This window comes from Perca flavescens, chromosome 4 (assembly GCF_004354835.1).
Source record: "Perca flavescens isolate YP-PL-M2 chromosome 4, PFLA_1.0, whole genome shotgun sequence".
Lineage (NCBI taxonomy): Eukaryota > Metazoa > Chordata > Actinopteri > Perciformes > Percidae > Perca > Perca flavescens.
The window spans coordinates 33,903,154-33,921,130 of NC_041334.1; the positions used below are offsets into that span (position 1 = coordinate 33,903,154).

General features: G+C 41.1%; 1 protein-coding gene across 1 annotated transcript; it reads left to right on the top strand.

Moving 5' to 3' along the window:
* Nucleotides 1-816: 816 nt before the first annotated feature.
* si:ch211-253b8.5 (dysbindin-A) lies at nucleotides 817-16,254 on the top strand. Its single transcript, XM_028577036.1, has 4 exons — nucleotides 817-1,083; nucleotides 14,981-15,133; nucleotides 15,223-15,366; nucleotides 15,450-16,254. Exons 1-4 carry the CDS (start codon nucleotides 1,041-1,043, stop codon nucleotides 15,710-15,712), a joined length of 603 nt encoding a protein of 200 aa, XP_028432837.1. The 5' UTR covers nucleotides 817-1,040; the 3' UTR covers nucleotides 15,713-16,254.
* Nucleotides 16,255-17,977: the final 1,723 nt, after the last annotated feature.

Here is a 17,977-nt window from a genome sequence, read left to right on the forward strand (position 1 = left end):
GACCACTGAGGTCTATATAAAAGAGACTTCAGATACAATATTAGGGGACCACTAAGGTCTATATAAAAGAGACTTCAGATACAGTATTAGGGGACCACTAAGGTCTATATAAAAGAGACTTCAGATACAGTATTAGAGGACCACTAAGGTCTATATAAAAGAGACTTCAGATACAGTATTAGGGGACCACTAAGGTCTATATAAAAGAGACTTCAGATACAGTATTAGGGGACCACTAAGGTCTATATAAAAGAGACTTCAGATACAGTATTAGGGGACCACTGAGGTCTATATAAAAGAGACTTCAGATACAGTATTAGGGGACCACTAAGGTCTATATAAAAGAGACTTCAGATACAGTATTAGGGGACCACTGAGGTCTATATAAAAGAGACTTCAGATACAGTATTAGGGGACCACTGAGGTCTATATAAAAGCATCCAAAAAGCAGCATGTCATAAACCTTAAAACCTTTAAATTGTTCAGGAGCAATTCTGCTATTCCAATTATTACTTAAACAGTTGCAATAATTCAAGGGATCTTTGTTGTCTGTTAATGTTACATTTGTTGACATTACTTGACCCTGACACAGAAGAGAGTGTTTGTAAATCTGCAACAGAAATGAGAAGCAGGGAACAAGAGACAGAGAGGGATGGAGGGGGTGGAAAAATACAAAAATAACAAAGGCATGTGCCTGTCTCTCCTTGGTATTTTCCACTCTGTTGCATAAAATCCCTCCTTCTCTCTTCTCCATCCCTTCCTCGGTCTCCCTCAGCTCCTCCCTCCTCCCTGTCATTGGTCAGCTGGTCGGCTCCACAAAGCCACAAACTTATTCTCGCCTCATCCAAGTGGCTCAGAGTCCACTGAGGCAAAGAGGGGAAGCGGGGAAAGAGAGCAGCAGTGTGACAGCCAGCATCAGTCACATTGGAGCAGTCCGAGTGAGCAGAGGAGGTGGGAGATGATTGGCAGCCTCTCTGCTGCTGAACTCTTCCTGATCATCTCTGATTGATTCTCTCTGTTCTCTGCGACTCTCCAGCAACATGAGCTCCTCGTCAGCCAACCTTCGCAGCAAACGCCTTCCCTGTGAGTCATTTTTAAAACTTCTAAAGCTGAAAATCATCTTGTCAGTTCGGGTGTATATTTTGAGATGTAGCCGCAAGTTTGCTCCATTAACTCAGTTTTTATTTTTGAGATGTAGAGCAGGACTTTAGGGAGAAAATGATTCTCCATATTTGGCTGTCAGAAGTACAGCACACACAGATTGAACAGTCAAGGAAAAGAAACAGAAACTTTAGCTACAATGAAAGCCTTTCCCATTTCATGTGTCACCTTTTACATGTCAGAAATCATTTTTTTAATAGGAAATTTGGTGTCTATATTATATTAATTGGTGTCAAATTAATGCCAAGTAAGTCATGTTTTATTTATTTATGGTGACACCACATTTATTCACTGGCATATGCTGTGTGTGTGTGTGTGTGTGTGTGTGTGTGTGTGTCAGTGTAACAGCTCAACCAGTGTGTTAAATAGCTGCCGTTGTGTTGATGTTTCCTGATATGACTGGTCCAAGTTCTGCGTCAGCCAAAAAATCAGACAGGAATGTTGAATCATCACCCTGAGTAATGTCCACTAATACCAACACTCTCTTTGCACAGGAACAGGGATGCATTCCACACACACACACACACACACACACACACACACACACACACACACAGTGAGGCAGGCTTGGATTAGGGCCACCGCAAAGCTCCAGACAAAGATCTCTTATTTCTAAAGAGATTGTGCCTGCAGATCTCATGAGGGTCGACTGCAGCTTGTTTCACAAACACACCAACCCAGATAGGACACAGAGTCCTGAAACTGAATTAGTCCCAGTGAGATCAGTTTGTGATTTCATGAGCCTAAAAAGGATCAGGGCTGGCTCCAGAGAGGACGTCTCCCATCTGTTGCTCTGCCCGTGGCCTCTGTGCCTCTATAGTCCGCTCTGTCACGTTTTGATTATTGTGGGAATGTGCCAGAGAGTGGCACATTGAAGGACTGGCCAGCTGTTGAGAGCATGTTACAGACAGCAGGCTACTGCGTGGAGAAGGAATTGTTTCTCCATGTATTCTTCGCTCAGTCCCCTTGGACATGACCCAGATAGGACTGAGGAGTAGATTCTGTTTAATGAGCAAATTAGAGTGGTAAAAATCCATATAATGTACTGTCTGATCTGAGGGATACGTACAGTGTGTATTTCTGCTATGCTGCTCTGCCATCTAGTCATTGGAGCTTAAAGTCTGAGCTAGAGGGGATACAGATGAAAACATGCTGAAGAAGAGGAACATTTGGGTGTTTTCTTTTACCTCCTTTACCCCCATCTCTTCTGAATTAGTCTCGCTTTGCCAGACCCTCCTCCAAAGTGCGCTAAAGGAGGGTCTGGCTACTCCACATAAGCATTCGGGGATGGGAGTAAAACGTGTTCTGGTTTAGTGGCATTTCTTTAAAAGAAAACTCAGATTGGACAGATATAGTCTAGCTAGCTGTCTCAATTTACCCTGCAGAGATCCGAGGAGCAGTCTACAATAAATAAAAAAAAAAAAAAATCCACCAAATTTAAAATTCCAACACAAAGAAAGTGGAAGAAAACGGAAAATACATGCATCCGGCAGAATTTTTGGGAAAACACTTATTGGGAGTCCTGTTTGCAACCACTTGATGAATCCAATGTATACCTCTGTATCAACTCCTGAGTAAAATAACTGGTTCTTTGGCAGCTAAATGCTCCGCTATGTTCACCTGGGTAGGAGCGTTTTTTGCTGAAGATAGCCGATTCCTGCAGTCAAAAACAACACGTTGGCACTGTTAAACCAAAACAGCAGAGCTTAAAGACAATAAAACGCTTTGCAGAGCTGAGGGAAACTGTCGAGTTGAATAGCAATTGTGTGGGTGAAAACATATGAATTATTGCAACTTTAAATTTGACAATTTTTTTTAAGATTATTAGATGACATTATTTCCAAACTAAACGTTACTCCAGGCAGTGTGGAGAAGGCTTCGAAAACAGCATTTAGAAATGAAAAATTTGAGACAATATAATTGAACAGTAGTCTGGTTGTAGAACTCTAAATCATTGCACATATCTCCATTTCTTTCATCAATTGAAAGGTCTGGTGTTGTGCTTAAGTGGGATCAATATGGAGACATCATCTTTATATGAAAGAGCCAGGAAAAAAGGCAACATAAAAATGAAGCGTGGATAAAACTAAAGTTGATTTGATTTGAGTTGAACCAGGCGTGATTTCTCTCCCCATTAGTCAAGTGGGCCTGGGTATGGTTAAAAAATATTCAATATCGGTACCGGTACCGATACCAATACCGTGACTTCGATACGGGCTCCTCAACTATACTTTTTCAATACCAAATTTATAAAACAAAAGGGAATTACATCATTACACATTACAGCACAAATCTTTTTATTTATTTTTCAGCTCCTACTACGTGAGCCCCATCTCTGTGCGTAACGTAGAGTTTTTCCTGCGTGTCTCTGCGACGTGGAACGTTAGACAGCCAATCACAAACATTATTAGATCTTGGTAGAAGCATGCTGCATGCTTATTGGCTCTCTGACGCTGATAATATTTACTTCTTTGGTACTGAAATTGGGTATTGAATGACGAAGCATTTTTCGATACTTTAGAGGCAATTCGGTCGGTGCCTAAAAGTATTGACTTCGGTACCCAGTCCTAAGTATAGATCGTACTTTGTGTGAAAAAATATAACTAATATATACTGGCACTGTCAGACTGATATATTACCAGAAATGTTTCCCTTTTTTTGGGGGGGCAATTCAGTCGCTGTTGTTAACACTTTGTTATGGTCTGTCAGAAACCAGGAACACTGAGAGCATCACTGCCTACCAAAGTGACAAAAGCAGACATACACAGATTATTCTATTATAAACAATGCCTCTTGGCATGTCAGCACTTTAATGTAATTATATTAGTGTGATTATACTAAACAGCCTTGCGTGGATGACTGGATAAGGTTCCCATCAATTCAACAGCCTAAGCTGTGCAGCCCTGGGGACATCTCCTCCTCCTCTCATTAGTTCTCAACAAATCCATCTACTCACTGCTCAGCTGAATCCTCCGAGTATAAACAGAGCTAATGCCTCGAGGCATACGCTGAGTGTTACACAGAAAGATAGCAGCAATCTATCATGTGATCACTCTTCCAAATGTGTGGAACTTGTAGCACAAATTCACCTGTTTGCTCAGTTAATGATTTGGAGTTTACTGAGGTGTTGCCGGAAGGAGAACAATTGTATTCCTCTGACTATCATAACAGGCAAACGCAGGTGGAAGTTAAAGCTGCTCTAATCAATACTTTTATATTAATAATAAATTAGGTACAATGCCGCATTTCTACTGCGTGGTACGGCATAGCTCTACTCAACTTGACTCGTTCTTTTTAGTTTTTTTTCCCCATTAGCAAAAGTTGTGGTAAAATAGGCCACCTGGTACTTTTTTTGGCAGCACCTCGGCCCAAGCGAGGTGAATCGATACCAGAAGGTGGAGTTAAAACACTGCAGACCACTGATTGGTCAGAAAGAATCGTCACTAGAAACGTCACTTGCACGACACAGTAAATGGACTGCATTTATATATAGTATATTTAGTATATATATATATTTATATAGTGACCACTCAAAGCGCTTTACACTACAGGCAGCATTCACCCCATTAACACACATTCATACAATGGTGGCCGAGGCTGACAGGTTCAGTATGTCGCCCAAGAACACTATGACATTAAGACTGCACAAACCCGCCATTTTTTTTAAATAGCTAAGCTACTGTCAACAGCGGCCGCAATTTTTGTATTAACTCGAGCCAGATTTAAAAAAATGGCAGGCTGCAAAACTATGGCGTATCTACGTACACTCTACGTACACTCTACGTACACTATGCAGTACACATGATAAAGTGCCAAATTTCCTCTGTCTGGTTGCCAATGAAATGATTCAGAGAGTGGGGCATTGAAGATGATGTCATGGCAGTTTCATGCGCAGTTGCTATGGCGATGAGCGGAGAATCCCCTGGCCTAATACAGGTCTAATTAATCAATAAGGGAAAGCACCTGTGGGTGTGCAAGGGCCATTTTAAGGTACAATGAAGAAGTTAATAAAATCCATCAAAGTAGAATAAAATTGAAAATTATGAAATAATAGACAAGAAACGCAGTTTTACTGCAATACAGTGGACTATTACTTAAAGGTGCAGCAAATTTGATAAAGGAAACATTCATACATAAATAAATTACTATTAAATTAAATTACATTTAAAAAAAGATAACAAATCCAAAAGCACGTCAAGTCAGAATTATTCTTGGAGCTTACAGTTACCAAATAGGAGACAAAATAAAATTCAACTGTATATGGTTTTAAAACCTTTATCTTATAAATCACACACGTTTTTTGGGATTGTGATAACGTGAAGTAAAAATTTTTATATTTCTGTCCAGTCAGTGCTTCAATAAATCATGACAAAATAGTGTTTAGTCTTTTATAGCCGGCGGCATCTGCAGGCCACCCTGCCTCAGCCTCTACAAACAGAGGAGAGATGGCTGAGACACGGTGTTGCGTTCAGGCAAACATTCCTACAGTTCTTCCAGCTGAAGCGAAAATAGCTTTAAACCTCCCTCACAAAACACGGGCAGAGGCAGCTGTCGCAGGAAGAACAGGGAGCCGTGTGAATGACGAAGTGATTGCAATGAGACAAGTAAGCATGTGAGGATTTAATAGGGGAAAAACTGTTTCCCTCTTTGGCTCTTTCTCTTAGACAGAGAGAGCCCTAACCCCATGTACTCGGTAAACCTTATACTTATTTAATTTTAATTTATTGTTTTCGAGTGTGATTACAGATTTAATCATCAGTATCGGTGTTATCGGTCTGCCGACAGCCACTCCAGATGCACTTTGCTTTTACTGTATCAAGAGGAACAAACCCATTAACACAAATGTCTTTATTATAGGGCTTTGTTACTTCACCCATGATGATTAATACTCCAGGTAGAGTTTTTTTTTTTTTTTTTTTTTTTTTTTAATTACATTTGTTGCTTTTTTTAGTATTGGTTGTCTGGCCTATACAGAGATTTGAGCATTATTGGTTGTTTGGATTGCTTAAAAATATTCATTAATCTTATTCTACTGTCCATTAATAGTTATTCTAGATAAGAGGATTTGTAAATATAGAGAAAAGTATTTTGTCAGCTGGTGAAGCCTATTGTGTTGATCAGAACTTATGTTTGTGGGCTTCGGGAGGGCAGTGGGACAGGACACTGACCCACAAACAGTCCTACTGTCAGTCAGTCTGGTTTAATCCAGGCAGGAGGGAAGGAAGGAGAGGGTTAACACTGATGTCATTGTTGTCCTGACGGACTGGGCTGATGGAGCAGGACACTGCTCAGAACAGCCAGATCTAATATGCAAATGAAAACACACACACACACACACACACACACACACACACACACACACACACACACACACACACACACACACACACACACACACACACACACACACACACACACACACACACACACACACAGGTTTGTGGCACTATCTTTGTGGGGACTTGTCATTGACATAATGCATTCCCTAGCCCCTTACCCTAACCTTAACCATCACAACTAAATGCCTAACCTTAACCCTTACCCTCACCTTAACCATAACCTAATTCTAACCCTAATCCTAAAACCAAGTCATAACCCTCAAACAGCCCTTTAAACTTATGGGGTCCAGCATTTTGGCCCCACAAAGCTGAATATATACGAATGTAGTTAAATAAGCACACACACACACACACACACACACACACATACAGACTGCCATAAATCTTTCCTGTCCTTGTAACTGGAGCCCAGTAAATGGCAGCTTTTTGGAGAGAAAAGAGGGATTTCAGGCAACCAAAAATAAATTAAGTGCGACACAGAGCCAGTGCATAGTCTCCACGGATATTATTGTCTAGTTCACAGCGTTACAAGCGTGGGCCCCTTGTCTGTTTCACTACAGTTTAAAGCACTATATATGTTCTGAGGAATAAGAGAAAGATACGGAACTGCAATTACTAGACAATAGAAAAGTGTAAGACGGGAGTAGTGTACTGAGTTTAATCTCAGGATGTGCTGATGTGTTAAAGCACACAACATCACCTTTCTAATGTTAGTGATGCATTAGCACATTGCATTCATAGTTGCATCTCTGTTGCTGTTAGAGCAGGATAAAACTTTTACCTCTAGCCAAACATTCGCTCCACAATTCTTCACAATCACTTAGACAACATCAATTACTGTTACAGCCGCCTGGCAAGGAGACTGATCCACTGATGCTCAGCTGTAGACTGTTAACAGGTGCTGCTGTTGTGTCAGTGTTCAACGCATTCTCATGAACGGGTTCGTATGATATTGTACGGAAACTTATGCACACCAATTCGTATGATATCGTACGAAAACGGCCGGTCACATGACTTTCGAATTTAGTGCTCTTTACAGTTAAATTTAGCCGACAAAAGGTGACTTTGAGCCAAGTACAGGGCACCGCAAGGTGAAACCTGCTATGTTGTGCTGAAAGTTACGGAAGAGACTCTTGGTAGAAATAACAAGACATCCGCTTTAACTAATGAGGGAGAGCAGAATTCCTTCTCTCCGTCCTCTCTATGCCTATAACCCACACCCTTGTGTTGACTCACTTTTGGCTGACCTCTCTCCACGTAATACTTTTAAGACATCCTCCTACTTGTTTTTAGCCTTTCTGCAAGTGTTCCTGTCCTCCCTGATCTTTCCACCATCATTATTCTTTCCGCCTTTTCTGTGTTTACAGCCACTCCCTCCCTTCTTTTCACCATATCTTTCTCTTTATATCTCTCTCGGTCTTGCCGCAGCTGAGAACCCATCTATGTGAATTAAAATCTCTTTGCTGCCAAAGACAAGTGTCTGGGTGGCAAGGGCAGCCTGTCTATTCATAGTGGCCTCAGACCGTGTTCTATCTCGCAATGTTGATGAAATGAAATAGTCTGTGTAGCCGCCCTGTGATTCGGATCTGCTCTGATATTGAATGGGTTCTTCCTTGGCACACGCTTTACCCTTTCACTGAATTTGATGAAAATCAGATGAGTAGTTTTTCCGTACTCCTGCTGACAAACAAACTGAAAACATGACCTCCTTTGCGGAGTTTATACTTAAATAGATAAATAAATAGAAACGGGGAAAAATGCCGTAGATTTTTCACAACAAGTGACATGCAGCACAGGCCATGGTGTACAAAGCATAGTGAAAACCAGTGTGTCACTTCCCTTTAGCTGGCGTCAAGAGGAGCAGTCCAGAAGGAGCTCAGTCCTCCAAGTCGGGAGATAAGCTGAGGGAGTCAACGAGTTCTAGGTAAGGGTCCCACGTCTCTAGGAATGTCGAGATAGAGCCTTTCAATTCATTGCCATATTTATTGATGAATTGATGTATAGGCTATATTTCAGAGTTAAGGATGAATAAGTCATTATTTGTACATACAGAGGGTCTTATTTACACAGGGAACAGGGGGAAAGGCAATGCATTGCCCGATGCTTGGTCTTAGCAGTCTGGTATTAAATCTAATGGCTGAGAGGCAACACATGGAAGTGTGTAGCACCACCACAGGTGTTTAAACGGGAATGACCTCATCCATTTGTACAAGGAAACTTCTCAGAAAAAAAGCCTCGGCTTGGATGAATAGACTCCAAATGAGAGTCTTGCAAACTGCTCCATAATCAAAGCAGAGGAGGAAGCGATGGTTCCCACTGGGGTTTCTGTTTTAGCCAGAGCTGCTCCTTCAACCAACGAGTGTAAAAACAACTGGATCATCTGGATAGACAGTTTTCCCTGCTCTGTTCTCCTTTGACCTTCTCTTTACCCGTCACAGGGGAGTCTGCCAGTGAGCTCACATTTTCACTTGGCACAGTGATGGGCTAATAGCAGCCTGTGGGGGACATGGAGCCCTCCTCTCCCTTCATTAGCCTTCAGATCAATGTGTTGCCTCTGCTGTTTGTACAGTTGGAAAGAGGCACATGACATGCACATACTAAATAGATACAGAAAGTAACCTGATTCTTAGCATTTGTGCCTTTAGATATACAGTAGATATGTAGTTAAGCTTAACACAGTAGAGCATTGAACAATTTTACTGTCATTATGTTAGTATCATATGATGCATTATATTTGCCGTCTGCTGAGAAGTCATGACGCAGTTTTCACAGAAATGTGATTAAACTGAGGAATAGAAGGAATTTAATAAACATGTCATGGTTAGTAAAGAATGTAACGCTACTAAACAAAGTAAAGGCTGAGTTACATCCAAAAATGATTTCCTGTAAATGGCATCATGTCTTTTAGAGGAGTGCAGGCCAGTCCTGTTCCCTTACATCTGAGCCTTTGTCTGGCTCTGAATGGGCTCTTTCTCTCTCTGCCCCCCGAGCGGAGGATCTGGGTTTGTCTTTCTGTGGGGAGGCAGAGTGGCATGTCTGTCTCTATCTTTCTGTCTGTTCCAGTCATGCTGCATGTCCAGCTGGTTCTGACCCCTGATCTATGACTTTTTTCTTTCTTTAGTCCCTTGAGCGCTAAGAGGAAGGAAGGAGGGGGGAGAGAGAGAGAGAGAGAGAGAGAGAGAGAGAGAGAGAGAGAGAGAGAGAGAGAGAGACAGGCAGGCAGAAAGAATGTTTAACAGAAAGGAGGATAAAAAAGAGGGACAGACAGAAAGAAATACAGACAAAGACAAAAAAGAGAGAGACAGAGGGCAAAAAGAAACAGAAAGGATACAAAGAGAGACAAAGAGAAATATAGACAGAGACAGAAAGAAGACAAAAAGCAGAAAGAGACAGAAGACAGACAAAAAGAGACAGAAAAATGAGATAGACAGAAAGAGAGAAAATACAGAAAGAGAGATAAGACAGAAAATGAGAGACAGAAAGACAGAATAGATAGAGAACAGACAGAGAGAGAAAGAATAAAAAGATAGGACAGAAAAAGAGAATGAGAGAGAAAAATGATCATCAAGAGAGAAAGAAAGAGAGAGAGTGACAAAAAGCGACAGAAAGACAGAACATACAGAGAACAGGCAGAAATAGAGACACAGAAAGAGAGCCTGAAAAAACACAATATATATAACTTTATTTACAGACTCAAGGTCCAGATATAAAAGTACACATGACATATTATAGACAGAAGGGTACACTCAAACATAAAAAACATACAGACATACTGTCTATCACATAGTACATAGAGGGAACATACAAAACATACATACCTACATACATACATACATACATACACAGACACAAAGATAGTTATACACAATACTTAGAACATATGCAAATGCGTGTGCCAGTGTTTCCAGAGTTTGGAAGTAAATCTGGTATCACTAAGTGCAGGGTTAGTTAAGGCAGTTAAAATTGTATTCTTTGACTCTGTTAATCGGCACCTAAATTTGTACATAAAATTCCTCAGCACAGCATGGAAGGTGGGAACATTACTTGTCACAAACAAATGACTAGCACCATGTTTCTTTTTAAAACCAAATTGATTGTCAGTGGTTGTTATATATTCTTGTAGTCTATCAAATAAAATTTGTTCTAATACTTTAGAGAGTATACTCGCCAGAGCGATTGGCCTGTAGTTTTCTATGCTAGATACCTTACAGGTTTTGTCCTTAATAACTGGCACTAACAGAACAGGTAACATAGAGACAGGTAATATGCCATGCGCTAATAATCCAGAAAAACATATAGCAAGTAACACTGAGATTTTATGGCTTGCATACTTCAGGTGTTCAGCTGTTATTTGGTCAAGACCACACGCTTTGTTCATTACCAATTTCTCAATAGCATGACATACTTCATCAGGTCTAATAACCACGCCATCATTATTAATGACATCATCAACATGACAATAAAAAGAAAGAAAGACAGAACGAAAGAAAGAAAGAAATAACATCAGGTCAAACTCATGCCTGCAGGTCGTTTGTCTCTTGAGCAGCCACAGGCCCTTCAGACATCTCGTGGTATGAAACTAAAGACTTTGGGCTGTAGCAGACTGGACATGTGATCTCATCAGCAGTGGACGCGCTGGCCAGGCTTTTCTTGTGAAAGACGATTTCCCCCATGTGAGCGGTTGCACTAATCAGAGGTCACCGGAGCCGTCCGCGGCCAGGGAAGCCGTATCGATCGAAGTGATTCGATGGAAAAAAAGAACTGGATAGGGAAGCAAAATCAATGTGAGGATATACATCTGTAGCTAACCTTTAGCTCTCCACAGGCCTCAGCCTTTAAGTAGAAACAATCAATGCTGTGATCAATCCGTGGTTAACTGAGTGGGAAAAACCTCCAGGATAAGCAATTTATGTAGACCTGTAGCCTGTAATGAAAAGCATATTTTTTCTTGGTTGCAGCACAAACATGCTATCTAAGTCCTGTCTGCTCTCCTTTTGAAAGGGAAGAAAGGATAGTCATTCATCCAGTAGAAATCCAGTGTTTTGACATGGCTGGTCACATTAAACAAGAGCACACATGACAGGCAGCAGCTCCTGATTGTGACTGACATCTTGCTTTGTCAGCGCTGCTCCATTTGCATTCGGAAGACAATAGTGTTTCTTATTGGGTAACGGTGCAAGAATTTAGAGAGCAGTGCACACTCAAAACTTTAGACATCTAGCCTACATAAAGACAGAAATGCTGCAAAGACAGTAAGATGGCTGGCATAAGATAAACAACTTGTAATCATTGACCATCTCAGGATATCACTTTTCTTACGGAAGATTGCAACCATGGAAGAACAGATGTACCCTGTGATTGGCTACACTGTCAGACGAGGCCGAAGAATAAAAAAAGACAATAGCTGTGGTTCTGCTGCATCAGTGTTGATCCTTATTTTGTTTTTTAACTGTCCGCCGTGATTTCAACAAAGTTACAGAAGTGCAATGCCAAATTTTTAAAGGTGGAGTCAGTGATTCTTATCCAATAAAGATTTTGTAAAATTTAGCGAACATCTTCTCACGGTCCGCTAGTTGTCCATTCTGTGTGTGCTGAAAAAAAATCTGGTGTTCATACACAGCCCCGGCTTTCTAAATGGGAAATAAACAAACACAATTCCGGCTACTCTTCCTCTTCCACATCCTCGCCCACGAGGAACCGAGATACAATATGATAGTAATAAAACGTAAATAACATCAGAGATATTACCTTAGCAACTTGGTATCTTAAAATATTTGTTTGCATATTGGGTGAGAAATATCAATATCAGAATCGCTATAACTCCACCTTTAAGCTTTCAGAAAAGACAACCAAGGAATCAATCATGATAGTTAAAGGTGCATGCTCAAAGTCCAAGAAAATATGTCTGATGATGTCATTAGGATTATCTCATCTTGGTGTTTGGAGACTACAAATCGATAATGGAAAGCATGTTGTAGTAGTTTTAGACTACGTAGACTAACTGTCGAGTTTAAAAGATATCAGCATTCCCCAGCAAGGTAGTCTATATCACCGACGTTCCACTTCCGGGATCGCGCCGTTGCTGACGGAAATTCCGCCGGATTTCACTCATTTAGGCCGGATATCCGTTGCCTTGGGCTTCCTTTGTGTTGGCATTTTAAAATCCATACGGCACTTAGCACCGCCCAAGACGATTGTGATTGGTTTAAAGAAATGCCAATAAACCAGAGTACGTTTTTCTCCCATCCCGGAAAGCTGCGGTGGAGGAAGGTCTGGCAAAGCGAGACTATCAGCAATGAGACTCAAATGAAAATGCCTTTGAGTGGCATTATGGGAATCATAGAGTCCAGAATTTCTGGAGCTTGACCCATACCAGGGACTAAAATGGTAATAATAATCAGATATCTCAGTCTCTGCTCCACCAACTTTGACCATTGTTATTATTTTCTTCATCTCTAGCAGGGTATCTGAAAGGTACCCCTTTAAAAGAAGGTAAGAGAAGAGGAGCTGGATCTTTGTCAATATCTCCTGCTCTCTTAGGAACTAAAATAAAAGACATACAGCAGAAAGCATTTATGTCCATGGCCCAGGAAATAAATAAAGTGTTGCTAAGGGATAAAAAGGATTTATTAAAACAAGACTAACCAGTCAGGCTGCACTAAACTATTTATACACACTATTGATATCATGATCACTAACCATCTGTCCACTGATGACAGGATCATACCAAATGTAATTATTATATAGAAGTAATAAAAGCATCAGTGTGAGCAAAACAAAACAAGACATTGGGATGCTTTGTTGATTGTTCGTCTATTATTTAAGCTCCATAACTTGAACCAAACACATATAGTGACAGTATGGTCACTGTGTCAAGGCAGATATTGTCAACTTATGACTTTTTTGCTGTCAGTATGCATGTACATGTTTGTGTTTTCAGTCTTTGGGGAATCCGTGTTCTGCACACATACTGTACGCCCATATTTGCTGTCAGGCGTTCCAGCCCTGGGGTTTGAGTTGTCCTTCTTTACTTCCCTCCAAAGCTGTCTGCCTCTGTAATCCCAGAGCCAGAGAGCTTCCTGCACCCAGGAGACAGGCTGTCAAACGGGGCAGAGCAGAGCTGCAGTGACAGGTGTGTGTCCTTCTGTCAGCACTGATGTGTGCCTGGACACGATTCATGAGGAAAGACTGCGCTGACGCAGCACTCAGAGGGCGGCAACCTGTTGCTTTTGGCAACATCTACCTTTTAGGGATTTACAGTGTTTGCATCTTTACCCCATACTACAGCAGTTATTAAGTTGGCTGTAGTTCATTATGAGACAGGTTGTCTCAATGGGATTCCCTGGAATTCTTTCCTTTCCTGGTACTGTAAAGTACCTAAGCGTTCTACAACCAGCGGTGCATTTCACAGTGCTGTTGTGACTAATGCTCTCAACACAGGCTAGATGATCGTCACATACTGTATATATATATATATATATATATATATATATATATATATATATATATATATATATATATATATATATATTTATTGCAGCCCTATGCTATACCTCATGTGTAATCGTACAAGTTGTTGAGTAGTGAGCTTTAGAGTTGCTGTCAAGCAGATTGTGTAACCAATAGACAGAACCAGTGTAGCTGTTTCCATTTCTATACACGACAATATACACCTGTATATGTTGTTTTTCTTCAGTTTTGCAGATATTGTAGGCATTGACATTGTCTCCTCAGTCTCAGTTCAAGTGCTGTTTCCTTCTCAGTGGAAGGCCACAGCACTTACAGTCTCAGACATTTACAGTCCTGCATTTCCCCTTTCCTCATTGCTGCTGCAGTTCACCCCTCCACTCTTGCACATTGGACTTGCACTCAGCTTTATTGCAATGATGCTGATGAGGGCGAAAATGGGATCGCATGGTATCTCAAACAGGATTAACTCAGAAAAGGACCTGACAGCTTGCTTTGCAAATCAATCTGTGGATCCGTGGACATTTAGTAAATGTGCAACCCTGTACAGTGTGGGTGTTTGGATAGCTTGTTTCATAGGTGTCCTGAAAAAAAGCAACAGTTTGTTGTTGTTGTTTTTTATATCAGAAAAAGCAGTGTGTCAGTGGAATAAATCATAATCCATAGGAATGAAAGTCCAGTGGAAAATGGAAACAGATGATCAACAATTGCTTTTAACAACTGTGATGTATGTGATGGACTTTTCATTACCTCTCCTTAAGTCCATAACAAGGGCTTCCACCTCCTTATGTCTTTCACTTACAGCTCAATGTCTCCCCCTTCTGGCTACCAACACTTGCCCCCTGTGTGACTGTAAAATGGATCTGGAACTATGTGTCACCCCTTACACTAGTCTGATAAATCTCCTTGTATTGTGTTTGGAATGCTGTCTGGCATTGAAACCCCTAGTATCAGGTATAAAACTTGACCCGAGCTGGTATCTAACTTTCTGTCCTTCCTGTTGTGATTGGCAGCGGAGACCGAGCGTAGCCAGAGGCTCCCAGATGTGGATGTGGCCCAGCAGTTAAAGTTGAGAGAGAGACAGCGTTTCTTTGAGGAGGTCTTCCAGCATGACGTGGACGTCTACCTGTCCTCGGCGCATCTTTGTATCCGAGACTACAAGAGACGTGAGTTGGACTGGTGGCATTTCTGTAAACCCACGCACAAATCCACGTTCATATATTCACATCATTTCATTGCTTCCCCTCTCCTGCAGCTCCAATAGGCAGCGTCTCGTCCATGGAGGTGAATGTGGACTTGCTGGACCAGATGGAGCTGATTGACATCTCTGACCAGGAGACCTTGGATGTCTTCTTCAGCTCTGGGGGAGAAGAAGGGGTGCTGACCTCCCCGCTGCCAGGTATGGCAACCACAAACAGAGCAGGGATTACAAGGCACGCTGCACAGTTCCATCCCTAACTATATTTTGTATCTGACTCACAGGGCACGGAAACAATAACAACAACGAGGAAGTCATCAGCAACGGACTCTTTCGACATGTCCTCGAGGGTCTTGATGCCAAGTCCCGCATGTCCTCCACATCCTCAAACTCCTCCTCTGACAGCCAAACCACCAACGCCAACGGAGGAGACACCCCCGTAGTCGGGTCAGACGATGAGGAAACACACACCGGCACAGTCAAGCGAAGAGCCGTGCCTCCAGAGACAGAGAAGGTGAAAAGTCAGACTCCATCATCGTCTTCGTAGGACACACCCTCTCCACAATAGATCTCCACCTCGGAGAAGTGAACTTTAGGGTGCGAGCTACTGAAAGAATTCAGGCCTCTCACCTGCGACTGTCTTCCACACACTAGCTCTTATCACTGCTTTGTACCTTTCCTTTTGAGTTATGACTTGTGGGTTGGGTTCTGTGTGTGTTTCGGAGGGGCTGCAGACCATGAACTGTAACCACGGAGATTTCCTATATATTCTCACCTGTTTCCATTCATGTTTTGGCATGTTCTGACGGACAAGATGTGTTCCCGTTTCTCACTTCATCTGACTTGTCGATGAATAATGAATTCTGTACAGTATTAACACAACCCACGGACAGTAAAGGAGGAATAATGAAGTAATAATTGGATAATTTGAGGTACATTTGACAATAGAAGGCTTCATGCTATTAATTGTACTGTTTTTGAAAACAACACATTGTCCTGCCGGTGCAAATTGGCTTTCTAGCTCCAATTTTAAATGAATCTCTAACAAGATGTCTTTGTTTTAACAATAAAGGAAGAGAGGAAAATATAGTCATGTGTTTCTAAAAAATCAAGATTCCCTGGTCATTTTTAAATGTTTAAAATAATGTAAAGTGCTCATCTGCCTCCACGGACGCTTAGGGACCCTACAACCAGAACCTGTAGGGCAGCAATTAACATGTGCTGAGACCGTAAAATGTATGTTGAAGCACAAGAAACTAATATAGAAAAAGTGAAAAGACACTGTCAGTCTTTCTTTTTGCAAGATAGATTGTTCCGCAAATACGACATTTCGTGTCCCAGTAACTATAAGGCAGTGTTTCAAATGTCCCATCACTGCACTCGGTGGTGTTTTAAAGCCCCCAACGTCTCCTTCCAGGCAGCTCTGCGACCGTTGACTTCAAGGCACCTCACCTAACCCTCACCCTAACCATCGCCTAATCCTAGTGCCTTCTGGCAGCGCTGCCGGGAAGGAGACATTGGGGGCTTAAAACACTGATAAACCATCACTGCAATCATTGCTCAATTCTTAAGAAAACATCATGAGCAAAACAGTGACTTGTTGAGGGTAATAGATTGAATATTGGCAGAATAAACACACACACACACAAATCACACCTTTAATCTTTTTTTAAGCTTATTTTTTGGGGGCTTTTTCCCCTTTATTATATTATTATTATAAAGGTTGGATTTGAACCCGCTCCGCAGCAGGACACAACATGGGGCGAATGCTCTTACTGGGTGAGCTGGAAGCCGCCCCACGCCTTTAAGCTTTGATGTGGATGTACAGTACATGTTAGACATATGTGACATATTGCCGTTGCCATTTGAAAATATGACCGGAAATCATGTTTTAGTCAAAACATTTTTGAAATTCAATGATGGTTATAAGAGGCCAGATAAAAGATTTAAAAAAAGTTTTTAAACCTATTTTCAGTTAAAATAAAAGAAAAAAAGGAAGTTAATTGTCACAACCAATTATTAGTATTATTATTTTAAATGTGTTTATTATAATTGTCTGTAGGGAAATTTTAATTCCTAATGTAGCTGGGATGAAACCAAAACAGAGAAAATGGATAATTATTAATTAGAAACTAATAAAGAAAAAAAGAAAAGTTGAATATATAATAAATGATGAGTAAACTGGAGTTGCATAATGACTTCACAAAATTACTTTTTCAGTTTACCTTTATAATATAATATTTTTTGAATATGAATATTTGACCCTGAAAACGTAATTATATGAAAAGAAAACTGCAGGTTATTTCAAGGAATTTTTACAACAGATTTGTCAGTGCAGTTTTAATTAAACACTAAGGGCTAGATTTACTAACACTAGCGCAGTTTGCGCTGCGTCTGTTTATGCGAGTTCGGTAATAGCGCACGCTATGATTCCACATTTTGGGTAGTATTTATCAACCCTGACACCCATCAGGCAATCAGCGTCTTTCTCCGCCCACTATACCGTAAATTGCGCTGTAGCGAAGCGGTACTTGTGCTATGATACGGCTGAGTGCAGACTGCGATATTCCCACTGCTGATGCTATGACTGTTTGAAATGATCCTGATGCCGATATATCTGTAATGTAGCGAGGAGTTTAACAACTGCTGGAATGGGATGTGAACGCTGAGTGGGAGATTCAATGTCATCTTTGATTTCTTCCAGTAACTCTAATATTGCATGGCTGCTTGATCTGTAATGCTAAATGATGTTGTGTTCACTGACAAAGTGTGATTCTTGTGTTACAAATATGTTCAGCCTCGCCTATGTCTT